General features: G+C 43.4%; 1 protein-coding gene across 1 annotated transcript in view; it reads left to right on the forward strand.

Annotated features, from left to right (window-relative positions):
• The window catches only part of RASSF6 (Ras association domain family member 6), a 208548-nt gene that overhangs the window by 77873 nt on the left and 115811 nt on the right, over window positions 1-14864 (forward strand). Inside the window, exon 3 of the mRNA XM_069230302.1 lies at window positions 4988-5066. Within this exon, the coding sequence (XP_069086403.1) occupies window positions 4988-5066 (79 nt within the window). The remainder of the gene's footprint in view (window positions 1-4987; window positions 5067-14864) is intronic.

Genomic DNA, 14864 nt, shown 5'->3' on the forward strand with positions numbered 1-14864 from the left:
TAGAGAAATCAAAGGAAAAACAACTTTGTATATCTATGCGCAGCAGATTTGCGAACCCTCCTGCCACAGCATGGCCCTTATTGGCTGGCCGCAAACTGAGCAGCAAGTTGTGGATGCCATTTTCTATACCAGAAAATGGTCCCTGGGGCTGAAATGTGGGCTGGAAATTATTTTTTCAAGGTAGCATTAGGGGTCAGTGTGGAGGTACCCTGACCCCATAAGTGACATGTAGAGGTGTTTGTGTGACACCTTATTAGTTGAAAACGTGTTAAAATGTTTTTTTCAGCATGCGATATTCATGAATTCGTCGTGACACTCAGTGTGGCCTCCTGTGTAATGTTGCAATAAATTCTCGAATATTGGCAAAAATATATATATTTTTACACACACACATATACACTTCACAGACACACTAAGACACTCATGCACCCCCTCACAGACCCAATAAGACACTCAAACACCCACTTACAGACCCACTCAGATACTCATGCACCTACTCATAGACCCACTGAGACACTCATGCACCCACTGAAAGACCCACTCAGACATTCATGCACACACTCACAGACTCAAATAGGCACTTATACACCCACTCACAGACCCACTCAGACACCCATGCACCCACTCACATACCCACTCAGGCACTCATACACCCACTCAACAGACCCAATCAGGCTCCCATGCACCCACTCACAGACCCACTCAGACACTCATGCACCCACTCACAGACCCACCCAGTTACTCATACACCCACTCACATACCCCCATATGCACCCAGTAACAGACCCTCTCAGGTACTGATGCACCCACTCACAGACCCTCTCAGACACTCATGCACCCACTGGCATTAATGATATGCAACGTGTTCTCCCCCCCCCCTCCCCCCACACCCCCATTTTCCCAGGAAGATGGACAGTTTACTGAAAGGCCCGGGACGTTAAAGTTAGGAAATAGCATTATAACAACTATAGAAATTCACTTAAAAAAATAAAGGTCACAGGTTATCTCGAGTAACTATAACTCGGGCTGTAAGATAACTATTACTTGTGCCTTTGCCATGCACTGCTAAATACCCCAGATACTACAGCACTCATGAAATCTGTTGCAAATTGCCCTTTCTTCAGGGTTTCCCTTGTCTTTTTGGCTTCACACCTCTGTTTTTTTGATCCTGTGCTGAATTTTGTTTTGCTGGCTTTAGGACTCTGGGCACTTTACCACTGCTGACAAGTGCTAAAGTGCAAGTGCTCCCTGTCTAAATTGTATTGGTGATTGGTTTATCCACGATTGGCATATTTGATTTAGTAGTAAGTGCCTAGTAGAGGGTACCATGGGTGCCCAGGGCCTGTAACCCAAATGCTACTAGTGGGTCTGCAGCACTGGCTGTGCCACCCACTTGAGTAGCCCTGTAAACATGTCTCAGACCTGCCACTGCAGTGTCTGTGTGTGCTCGCATAGCTCACAAGTCCAATATAACATTTAACAACTGGTTAAAGCTCAATAATTTTATCCAAGTAATTCCACCATGGAAATTGATGTAAGCACCCTACCTTCCAGCAAAGTTTGCTTAATAGGTGACACACAAGATGTGGCCTTGAATTGAACGTTTGTTCTTCAGAGATCTGACTTTTAGTCATGGATTTGGCTCTAAGTCAAAACTTTTATGACTACGGTGTACTGCCTTAATATAAAATGTAAACCAGTTTCAGTATGTGTAAGCTAGATGTATGAAATAGACTGTCATTGTATTTTCCCGTGCATCTGTAGTCATCACAACCAATGGTCTACGTAAGTAGGCATTCTGTCGCCTATCATCTAAAGTACTACTTTGTCGCTGTGTACTGAATTTTTCACACAAATCATTTATGGATAAAAAATGCAAAATACATTTAAATGATAATTATGATGAATGTCCAAAGAAGACCTATTACGTGTGAATACGCAAACATTATCTAGGTTTACATCCCATAGAATATCATTCTCACTTTACATAAAAGATTGTTATTCCACTCTGATTACTTTTTAGATTGTTATTCCCCTCTGATTATTTTTTTCTTTTTATTTATGTTATATGTTTTCCTTGATAATTATGGAACTCAGGAAGGGCCAAGCGGAACATACGGCCTCCATTTTCAGTTCTACCTTTTCTAAGCTGATCACATAAATCTGATTTACTTCTTGGTTTGTAAATCCTGGAGCTCCCACTTTCTAAGGTGTCGGTTGTTAGTCTTTCTACATAGTATGTGGTGCATTTCTGAGACTACTTGAGGAAGACCAAGTCCTTTTCCAGTTTCTTTATTTTCCTTGTACGTGCTCAAACCACGAAAATCAGCCCCGATGAGCCTCTTTGATTTGTTAACTAACACCTTGGCATGTTGTGCGCACACTGTCTCCATGAGGTTGAGCTGCATTTTAGCTTTGTGGCTTAATCAAGTTTAAGTCTATTTTAGCTACTGCAAAGTCAGTGTACTTAACTTTAATTGCAACTGCCAGGGCAACGCTACAGCAGCAAACGTCCTTGTTGATTGATTTTCCTATTTTTTTAATGCAGCTCTTGTTTTTGCCTGTTTGTTGTTTAGGGGCTTCATAGAAGTATTCACTTACGTGGTGGAGTAGCAATAAAAAGTATATAGAGATCCAAAACAGATGCATTTAAATATAATGGGCAAAATTATGAATAGAGAGAACGGTCACGTGGCTTTGTCTCTCAAAGATGCTTTTTGCATATAATTAACATTAAAACTATTAATATTGAAGTCATTCTTAAAAATATTTTGAAAGATTTTCTGTGTCTTTATATGTGTTCTATGAATTTCGGAGTATGACGTAAGGCCCAGATTTACCAAGCCCTTGCGTTGCCGTTGCGTCACGCAGGGCAGCCTAAGGGCTTACGTGATACTAAGCCATGTAAAGCCACTTGTGTGGTTTAGTAAATCTAGAGTAACACAAGGCAGCACAAATTACTGCCTTTCATTAATATGCGTAGGGAAGGCGTTGGGTGGAGTGTGGGGGCTCCCGCACATCCACTCATGGATTTCGGCGCATTCCCAAATTTACTAGCAGTAGTAAACTTGTGAATGCGTCAAAATCCTACACCATCCCAACAGAGGCATAACAAAGAGGAATATATTTATTTCTCCTCGCTATTTCCTATGTCTACCTGTGCTGCATTTTGCAGTACACATAGAAAGAGAAAAATGCCTGTAAGCAATGTTTTTCTGCAGGAAGATGTTGCTTCTTGCACAAAACAATCCTGGCTGAAATGCAGGCACCCCTGCACCATGGCGCAAGGGTTCCTGTGTTGGCGCTCGGCAGTACTCAGTGCGCCAACACAAAGAAAGACCAGGTTTGCGCCATATTTTAGTAAACATGGCACATTCCTGCTCTTCCCATTTGACCAGCATAGAAAGTTGTCTTGCTGCGTTGCGTGAAATGTTACTAAATCTGGGTCAGATTGTCTTCTGTGTGTCCTAACTGTTCCGGTTATAATAATAACATTGTTTTTGTATTCTGTTCGCATCACTGCCAAGATCCTGCATAAATGCCAAGAGCGGAGGTGTTAGACAGTAATTAAGTGACAATGTGGGTTGTCAAAAGTACTATTATGCCCTCACGAGTCTTTAATGAAGTTACTTGAAGCCTTGGTAGTACAATCCTGGGAAATAAGAGTCCTTTCCAATTATGCAAGAGCGGGCTAATTGGCTTTTCTTAAGGACTGGTCCCGTACCCCTCACCTGCTGAAAGTGAGGGATGATGCAATGGGTAGAGTATTGCTTCACTGATAAAAATTGAATGTTTTAATCACACTGAAACTCTGGTAATTATGCTTGGCACATCCAGATGCCTTCCCCGTCTATATACCATTACCACCAGGGACCTACCATATTTACTACAGCCTGGACTGCTAGGGCAAGATGCTTGTGAACAGGAATAAAAGCAAGGCCATGAACGAAGATTACAGTTAAGCAAGCAAGGCCTGTTTCAGCCTTACTAGGTCTCATTGGTGTGATGTATTTGAGTAACTATGGCAGCTCTAGAACCATACAACATAATACGGCTGAAAAACTAGTTGATGGTGTATTAGTTCATATGTCCTATTTGGGATGGGGACTATTTTATGGTCCAACCATCCGAAAACAAATTTTGTTTCCACTACTGAAAGGATATTCCATCATGTTTTAGCTTACCTATGCCAAGGTACAGAAGCCCAGCCATTTGCAAATCAGTCATGGTCTCTGCCCGACATGACGTCATCCAAAAGGTCTCTGCCCGATATGAGATAATCCAAAAACTTAAACTATGTTCCATCTGTCGAAAACGCGGTATCACCAGTAACTCCACAAGGGCATAGCTTACTCAAAAGGTCACCGACTATGTTAGCAGGAGTCTGGTTCAAAGAGAAATGTCTCATTTTGAGGAAAAAGTGTCTCTTTGTGAAACATTTTCTATGCAAACCGGTCTCCCATGGGCAAAAATAAACCAAAATGTAATATCAAGGGAAAATGCCACTATTTAACACATTTCACAATGCATGGAATTAGATAATTTTTCAAGATTACACCAGTTTAATACAAGTTTTGTGCAGGTCGAATCCCATCCCTACGACAGATGAGGTCACAGAGGTTTATTTCAAGTGAATCAGCACAGGCTTCAGAACGCCATAAAGTCCATGATGTGTCGTGCAGTGGCGTAACAAAGGCCCCGCGGTGCAAGGTACACTGTGTACGGGTGGCAGGTCCCTGACTGGGTCAAGAGGGGAGGCGGCCCCCTCAAGTTTTGTTAGGCCACTGGTGTCCTAGAATAATTTTTCTATTCTATTGCTAGTAACCAAGAATTTGTACATTTTCTATATAGATGTAGGGACCTGTACGAAAATGCAATTATTCCATATACATTGGTTCAGAGTAGATCAAGACTTTGTCAGAATGTTTTTTCTATTCAGCAATTGTGTCTAGTAAAATAGTGATATCTTAATTACTTTTGTTTTCAGAAATCAACTGACATCCCTATTGAAGACATACAACTGTTATTATGAGGATCAGCAAAACATGCAACTTACTTATGATCAGGTATGAGTTCTACGCTCAGGAATAGACATTGTTTCAGTGTTTTTATTGTGAACATTCTAAGGTGGATCTCTAGTAAAATTAATACTTCTGTCAAAGTTTATGAAAAGATTAGATTCTATAGGTCTCAGTGCTAGATTGAAAATAGATATTTATTTTTAATCAGTGAGGCGCTCTTGAACATGCTTGGTACATTACACTGCATCATTGATTTTGGTACATTACACTGCATCATTGATTTAGTGTGAGTCCATTGCTTCCATAATGAAATGTTCTTTTGTTGTTTAATATATGACCAGACCTACCATTTTGCTGCCTGTCTGGACACAGGAATTCCCAGTGGTCAACAACTTTGATTTCTGATATAGACTTCTAGCCACAAATTCCTCATCTTTTGAATTTTCCCCAGGCCTCTTATTTGATCCAAAAACATTTCAGCAGCACCTCTCAATGCCAGTAGGTGGTGCCATGCGGTTCTGCATTTACTGATGCCGTTACTCCCAGAAATCATGTGGGGCCTATATATGCACCACTCCCGCATGCTGATGTCAGTTCTTTTTGCTCAATGCCATCGGATGTGGATCTGGTCTGCCTCTTGTCTTTTTAAGACTCTTGCCTTAACCACAATTTTTTGTGTGCAAGTAAAAAAGTCACCTCCTAAAATTACATGTTTTAAACCCTGTAAGGACTGTCACAAATATCTGTCTGTGACAGATCCTCATCACATTTGCCTGTGGGTTAAGTCACACATCTAGGGCCTGCAGTAATTGTGCATTGATGAACCCAAAGGCTGTACAATACTATGAGACAAAACTCTAAAATGCAAGTACAGGAAGACTCCACACTGAGGTTGGTCCAAGTAGAAAGGTCGGTCCTGGCCCTGTTCCAGTTTCAGAAGTTACAGGAGTCATTTCGGAGGTTGTTCTCTGTCTCGATCAAAGTTGTCGGGAAAGTCAAAGAAAAAGTACAAGACATCTAAACGTGGCTTGGCCACATCCCACCACTCAGCGGGGGCTGCACCATATATCTCAATCTTTTTCTCATAGTCGATCGACACTGATGCCCATCCAGCAACTTGTTCTGGTACAACCCAAGTTTCCGGAGCCATCTGCCTCTATGAAACAGATCGAAGATTTACATGAGGCCATGCTCCAGCTCTTCTGACCCTTGCAGGCTGCATAGAGCAGAGAAGCCCTCCACCTGCAATACTGGCAGTGGGTTCGCCCTCAGTGCCATTTGAACCCTCTGAATCCATCATGGGACTGTCTCCACCTCCTGTTCTGATCCCACCTCTGGCACCACATCCATGCCAGTTCACAGAACTTCTGTGCTGATGCCAACTCCATCAGTGCCGGAAGACACAATACCTGTTGTACTGTCTGACTCCAAGTTGGTTCGACCTTGACTGAGTCGGCACACCGCTGCTGTTGAGGCCACCTCTTCGTCCACTCAAACTGCCTCCTTCACAAAGGAGAACACGTACCCTTCATTTCCTGTTTGCCACAGATTCATACAATCATTACAATGTGGGTGATGAGATTGGGAAACCATACAGCAAAGAGAATTGGTATAATGATCTACACAAAGATAGTGGCCTTGATACCACCCCTTCTTGCAACCCCTGGTCCTCCCACTGAAGGGAGCACTTCTTGCACCATGGTAATGCATAGGGTGGCTGAAGTCCTTGACAACCAGCTCTTCACCTAGGAGGACAAGACTAGTGTCCTGACAGAATTGTTCCAGCGAGGACAAGCATCCACTGAGCCCCTCTTGCTTTTCAGTGAAGCACTTAAGAATACTTTGTGGTATGATTGGGACAAACTTTACACTGGGCCCGCAGTCAACCACCATATCATAAGACCCACTGCCTTCTCCAAGCAACACTGCATTTTTATCTTAGCACCCCTCCCATGTGAGCATGTGGTGCCGGTGTCTATAAGCCCGACAAACCCATCAACTTTTCCAACTACATACTTTGAGAAATCGGGGTGTTGGTTGAGGGGAGAGGTGAACCATTTTCAAGCAGCAGCCACAATCCTTGATGGGTGAACCCCAAAATGTCACTAAATTAACCTGAGCTTATCCTTCTGGTAGCTTGGCATAAAATCAGTCAGGCGTAACATAGAGGCAATTGTGTAAAGTATGTATGCATTACTTAAACAGCAGAAAAGTGAAACACAACACAAGGAAAATCCCACACCAATGTATAAAAATAGAGTACATTTAATAATTATTTTGACACTGAAACAACAAAAATCCAAACAGTAGAAATTAAGTTATGAATTTTCAAAGTTTTCAAGTGAAAAATAGCAAGTAAGAGATCAAAGGGCCAACCACAGACATCTAGGCGGTCATTCTGACCTTGGCGGACCACGGAGGCCGTCCGCCAAGGTACCGCCGTCAGAACACCGCACCGCGGTCGAAAGACCGCGGCGGTGATTCTGACATTTGCCCTGGGCTGGCGGGCGGCCGCCAAAAGGCCGCCCGCCAGCCCAGGGCAAATCAACCTTCCCACTAGGATGCCGGCTCAGAATTGAGCCGGCGGAGTGGGAAGGTGCGACGGGTGCAGTTGCACCCGTCGCGTATTTCAGTGTCTCTTACGGGGGCCCCTTTGGCATGGGCACTGCAGGGGCCCCCAGGGGCCCCGCGGCACCCCCTTCCACCATCCTGTTCATGGCGGGAGAGCCGCCATGAACAGGATGGCGGTAGGGGGTGTCTGAATCCCCATGGCGGCGGAGCGCGCTCCGCCGCCATGGAGGATTCAGACGGGCAGCGGAAAGTCGGCGGTACCCCCGGCGGAGCACCGCCAGCCTGTTGGCGGTGCTACCACCAACCTCCGCCCTGGCGGTAATTACCGCCAGGGTGAGAATGAGGCCCATAGTCACGAAGAGTGGAGGGATGCAAAGTTGAAAGTAATGGCCAATCGCGATGGAGCACAGTTTGGACACCGAAAGTGGATTGAGCTTAGTCTCCACTTATCTTCAGACTTAGAAGAAATTTTGAAGAAACAATGTCTGAGGTGGTAAAGTTTAGTGGGGCAAGGCATTGAATGAAGTTGTGGTGAAGATTTCTACGTTCGGGCTTAGTCTCTTTTAAGGAAGTCGAAAATTTGCAATGAGACTAAGCTGCAGGCTGCAGCCCATGAAGACAGGGCCAGATGCCCCTTCTGCGGAACGCCGCTGCACAGAATTTGCTGCTGCAGAGAGAAACGTAGCCGGACCTTGGTTCTTAGAGCTCTTTTTAAAAGAACATTTTCTGTGCCAAGCTTTCGATATGGGCTATCTGGGTACCTTTAGCACCACTTCTAAGTGTTCAGGACTGACAGTGTACCACTTGGAGGGTCAGTACTCACTCAGACTGGGTCCACATGTGGGTTTGAGATGCCTGGAGCCGCCTTTTCTTTACCTGAGGCTCTGATCAGAGGCCAACCAAGTTGCCAGTGCAGTCACTCTGGAAGTCTTAGGCTCAAGCAGGCGAGCAGTTCTCAAGCAGCAGGGCAGTGCTCTGAGGGCACAGACAGCAGGGTGGTCCTCTCGGTGCAGCCAGGCAGTCATCTTAGTGCAGCTGGGAAGTGTTCTGAAGTACACAGCAGGCCACAGACATCAGGGTAGTATTGTGGGTCTGCAGGTCCTAATTTTTTACCTGGATTGGAAAAAAAAGCTCTGGAGTTTTCTCCCCACAGAAGTGTCTCAAGTGTCCTGCCTCCCTGTACTGGTGCCAGCCTTTCTGCAGTCATAATAGGCTAGTGTGAAATTCTTTGTATTTGAGTTGAAACAGTACATTGAAGTTCACACAGGGCTGTACACAGTTTTGCCCCAGTGTACTGCCAGGATGACACACTGGCCCAAAACAAGTCCCTCTATTGTGTGACTGTCTGGAGGGAAAACACAAAGGGCAACTGCCAAATCACCTAGTAATGTGACCCAGGAACAGGCTGTAGGCAACAAATGGCAAGGGTAAGAAAAAAAATAGTTTTCTAAATGTGGCATTTTCAGGATTGTGTGTTTGAATCTGACTTTGCCAGTAAAGAGGATTTTAAATTACAATCCCTTAGACACCAAACATAACATTTCTATTTGTTATAAAACACAAGTTATAACTTACTAAATGTAATAAGATAATGCAGTGTTATACCATGGGAGACGTATGACTCATAATAGTGGAAAACTAGTTTGTGAGTTTTTCAGTGCCAGGACATGAAAAACTTAAATATGCATGTTCAACATTTTAAATACAATGCACCCTGCCCTATAGGGTGTTTAGGGCCTACTTTAGAGGTGACTTATAAATAAAAAAGTGTGTTTTAAGCTTGGCAAGGGGTGTATTTTGTCAAGTCAAATTGGCAGTTAAAATCTGCACACGGGCTGCAGCAGCAGGCCTGAGACATGTTTAAAAAGGCTACTTACGTGGGTAGCACAATTATTGCTTCAGCACCACTAGTAGGATTTAATTTACAGACCATGGGTATATGTAGTACCACATTATTAGTGACTTATAAGTATATTTAATGTGTCAATTGGGTGTAAGTCAAGTTTGCCATGTTTAAAGGAGAGAGCAGAAGCACTTTAGCACTGGTTAGCTGTGGTAAAGTGCACAGAGTCCTAAAACCAACAAAACATATCAAGCAAAATAGCAGGGAAGAAGGCAAAACATTTGGGGGTGACATTACAGAGAGGGCCAAGTCCAACACTATAGGGAGTCAAAACAGGTGGAGATGTTTGGAAAAAGACTAGCTTATATTAGATCACTGAATGCCAGCTGTCTCCTGGGGCGCTCATACCATGCCAATTGGGATTCTGTGGCTCAAGTCCTTCCAGGTTGTGCTGAAGATCTCTGACCTGTCCTCACCCAGGCTATACAAGACAGTCATGTCACAGCCACATTCACAATTTGTGTGGCTTGGACATTACCCTTTCCATTGGACGGACCATTGACACTAATATTGCCATTCACTGCCCCTCTTGGCTGCAGTCAATTCCTTTTTCAGGAGATATCCAGTTGTCCCACATGGACATGCCCTATAAAAGGACCCGTCTTGTTTGGGGACGACGCAGATTCTGCTCTTGAGCTTTTTAAGCAGAGGAGGGCAATGACTTGCTCCCTGGGCTTATCTGCCGCACCTGACCAACCCGATCAGCCCTATCACTCCTTTTGTAGCTTTGGCAGAGGTGTCCCATTCCATCAGTTAGTCTAACCTCAATAAAGTTTCCAGCAGTTTTGTAGTTGAGGCCATGGTGCCCACTGCCCCCCTGGTCAAGGTCAATGGGCCGCCCACTCTACTCCCCGCAGCCCCATCTTCCAAACCCCATTACTGTGCCCTTAGTGGAACACAGCCACCCGGTGGGAGGCAGGATCCTATGATTGTTGTAGGGTTGGCTGGGTCATATTGTGAGACCGGTGGTTGCTGCAAATTGTTCAGAAGGAGTACACCAAGGACTTCTTGTCCACGCTTCCTCACATTCCCCCCCCACCCCACCCAAAGATTAATAGAGGACCAGCTGTTTACATTGTGGCTGGAAGTGCAAATACTTTTGGTCCAAGTTGCTATTGAGAGGATGCCTGCAACAAAAGTAGGATGTGGTTGTTATTTGCGCTAACTTCTGGTGCCCAAGAAGAATGGAAGATTTTAGCCTATTTTAGACCTGTATTCTCTAAACATTTTCCTTCACAAGGAAAAGTTCAGAATACTCATACTGGCCCAGGTCTTGAATGCACAAAACCAAGGAGACTGGATGGTATTGTTGGACATGCATGATGTATTTTTCCAGATACCCATCAGACAGGCTCATTGGAGCTATCTGCAGTTTGTGGTGGGACAGGAGCATTTTCACTTCACAGTGCCCCCCTTTGACTTCACCAGTGCCCCACAGGCATTCAGGAAAATGATGGCTGTGGTGGCAGCACACCTTCATAGGTCAGGAATCCCAGTCTTCTCCTGCCATGATGATTGACTGCTTAATGCAAGCTTGCCCCAGGCAGTCATCAGGTGCCTCAAGACTATAGTGACCCTCCTGTCATCTTTGAGATTCACTATCAACTTTCCCAAGTCACACCTGAGCCCTTCTCATAAGTTCTCCTTTATTGGAGCCATTATGAACATAGTTTGGTTTCACAACTTTCCCCTGGAAAATATAGTCCAGGATATTCATGCTATGACCCACATCTTTTAGCCTCAGTCCTGTATTTTAGTGAGGTCAACTCCAAATCTTTTGAGTCTGATAGCTTCCTGAGTCCTGCTGGGGGAGCACACCAGGTGGCATATGTGGGCTCTGTAGTACAATCTGAAATTTCAGTGTACCCACCTTTAAAGGGACCTTTCTGACCACATTCAGATTTCGAAAGGAGACTGCAAAAGATCTGCAGTGGTGGTTGCTGGACTGTAATTGGGTCAGCAGCAGACCACTCTCCCTTCCCCCACCCAGCACTGACAGTGATGACTGATAGATTACTTCTTGATTGGGGTGGCCATCTGAGAGAATTGGAGATCAGAGGCCACACCAGCCTTCTGGAGCTGAGGGCCATCCACTTAGCATTGAAAGTCTTCTTTCTGTCCATCAATAGGAGGCTGGTACAGGAACTCACGGACAACACCACTGCCATGTGGTACTTCAACAAACAAAGCGTGATGAGGTCATGGACCCTGTGCCCGAGGCCCTGCACCTCTTACACCAGCCTCTGGAAATGGCTGGACCACGAACACATTTTCCTAGTGGTGAACGACCTGGCAGGATTGTTCAGTACCAGGGCAGACAATGTCAGCCATCATCCCTAACGGATCACTACTGGCACTGCTGAGAATGCTCAATGTCAGCATTTCTGCTCACTGAAGTTTCTGCCCAAATGTTGTTTTGGTTGGGCTTTGGTAGGAAGGAAGGGAAAACAATTGCTTTGTGTGGGAGGCATGGGCTTGGAGTAGGACACGGAGCAACTCCATTTTTTAGCAGGCACATAATAGTGGTCCGAAGGAAGGAGCAGGAGGAGTCTTCCTTCTTATATAATTATGGCCACAGTGTGGACACGCAACTAATAGGTACGCAGAGAGTTAGAGGAGCGAGTTTGGTGAGTGTGTCAGCGCCATTTAATCTGGGGGCGCAGAAGTTTCGATTGTCGCAGTCTGGGAGGGAAATGAACAACTTTGGATTTTTAGTTTGTCAATAGGTTTTAATCGCCTCTGAGGCTGTTAAACGTTGTCTGTGATTCTGAATGCACAAACCCACCTCCAAATAGTTACTGTTTGCTACAACTTCAAAAGGTGAAGAATCTGTGGCTAGAAGTTTCTACCAAAAGAACAAGGAAGAGCATGCGCATGGTACTAGCATCTGTGCCTGACTATCTTCAGCTTATCACCTTCAAACCAATGGACAGATGGAGCCAATTAACCAAGGCTTGGAATAGTACTTACTGACCATGCCCTGAGTGTTGCATTCTTATTCTACAGGACCCTCAAATGCTGCAGTATATTTTCCAAATACTACAGTAGATCTTCAAATCTTCGAATACTCAAATTCTGCAGAGGATCCTTCAATATTGCAGTAGCCTGCCACTCAGAATGGGGCATTATGTCACAGCTTTAGGGGTGCTGGCATGTCGAGAAAATTACCTGTGCTGGTGATGGCGGGCACATCTGTGCAGCACATATTCTTGGATAGCATGACTCCTGTCACACCATCGCAGACAAAATGCTGAGTTGCACTGCCCTGAGCAAGGGGTGGAAGTGGTGGCCAACAGATCCCACAACCGGAGGTGGATCTGAGTGGAGGCGAGCACCTGTGGCGAGATATTGCAGGTACATCTTTGCTGGGTGTCACCCATGACTATTACAGAAAGAAGTGGTTTTAAATTATGAACTCATTGACAAATGCAATACAAAGTGGTTTTTCTCTGAATTGTCAGACAAATGCAATAAAAAAGGTTTGGCATTGTGAACTATGATAAATTCGGTATTTGGACAAAATATTGAGTTTTAAATACATTGAGTTACAGAAATATGGGGAAAAATACTGTGATACAAAAATAACATAATGCAGAAATATTCTTGTCAAGAATATTGTTTTTTTTAGGTAACTAATATAATTGCCAAGAATACTGTTGTTAATATTGTTTTCAATTATGTAGTTGTAAAAAATATAATTTCCAAATTATCTTTATGGGTTTTACTTCACATATTAATTTTATGTGTCATTGTTTTTATAATTGCGAATAATATTTTAACTATAGTTTGTAATTTTAAGTGATTTATAATTTTTAATTTAATTGTTAATAGTAATTTATAGTGTCATAGCAAATTGCTGCTTGTATGGGTGTAGGCTAAGTTAATTTGGCATAAATAATTAACAATTAATTATTAATATAGTATTAATTATTCAATTGATTAAGATTTTTGTAAATTGTGTAATTATTATAATCTTTAACTTATCTATTAAGGGGAGGCTGCTGACTTGTAGCGATATAGTGTGGGAAGTTAAGGGATAATTAATGACCAATTAATTATTAATTCATTCTAAATTATTTAAGTGATTGTTAATTATATCAATTCTGTAACAAGTATATTTTTTAGTTACATATTAGGTGCAGGCTGCTGGGTTTGCAGGGGCATCCCATGGGAAGTAATTTAAGTGATAATTACCAATCTATTATTAATCTATCAATAATTATTTAATTGATTATTAATTATGTTAATTGTGTTATACTTATTTATTTTAGCTATATTTTAAGTATGGGCTGCTAGGTTTGTGGTGGTATAGTGTTGCAGGTTTATTATGTAATAAATAAATGATTAAATATTGTATGTTTTTAACTTGAATTAGAATGTTTAGTTTTTTACACTGTATTATCTTTTTAGCGGTGCCCTGCCCATATCCTTTTTTGGTTGAGCTAAGGTTGGTTGGATGTAAGGGAAAGCGTTGCTTGGTGGGGGAGACATATGATTGGAGTAGGACATAGAGCGATGCCATTTTTTTAGCAGGCGCATTCTAGTGGTCTGAAGGAAGGGGCAAGAGGAGACTTTCTCCTATATAGTTATGGCTGCAGTGCAGACACAAAGCTAAGACGTACGCAAAGAGTTAGAGAAGTGAGTTTGGCAAGCGTGTCACTGGCATTTTTCCCTGGGGTAGAGAGGTTTTGATTGTTGTATTCCCGGAGGGGAATGTACAACTTTGGATTTTTAGTTTGTCAATAGATTTTAATTGACTCTGAGTCTGTTAAACATTGTGATTCTGAATGCACTTTTACTCATAAAACCATTTTGCACATATTACGTGTTTAACTTGAATTAGAAGTTTTTGTGTTTTACACTGCATAAGCTTTTTAGCGCTACCCCGTCCATATGCTTTTTTGGTTGGACCATGTGTGAGAAAGTAGCCTCTTTCTAGCCTTGTTACCCCCACTTTTGGCCTGTTTGTGAGTGTATGTCAGGGTGTTTTCACTGCCTCACTGGGATCCTGCTAGCCAGGGCCCAGTGCTCATAGTGAAAACCCTATGTTTTCAGTATGTTTGTTATGTGTCACTGGGACCCTGCTAGTCAGGACCCCAGTGCTCATAAGTTTGTGACCTATATGTATGTGTTCCCTGTGTGATGCCTAACTGTCTCACTGAGGATCTGCTAACCAGAACCTCAGTGGTTATGCTCTCTCTGTACAAATTGTCACTAACAAGCTAGTGACCAATTTCACCAATTCATATTGACATACTGGAACACCCTTATAAATCCCTAGTATATGGTACTGAGGTATCCAGGGTATTGGGGTTCCAGGAGATCCCTATGGGCTGCAGCATTTCTTTTGCCACCCATAGGGAGCTCTG

This window comes from Pleurodeles waltl, chromosome 1_1, assembly GCF_031143425.1.
Source record: "Pleurodeles waltl isolate 20211129_DDA chromosome 1_1, aPleWal1.hap1.20221129, whole genome shotgun sequence".
In the NCBI taxonomy this organism is placed as follows: domain Eukaryota; kingdom Metazoa; phylum Chordata; class Amphibia; order Caudata; family Salamandridae; genus Pleurodeles; species Pleurodeles waltl.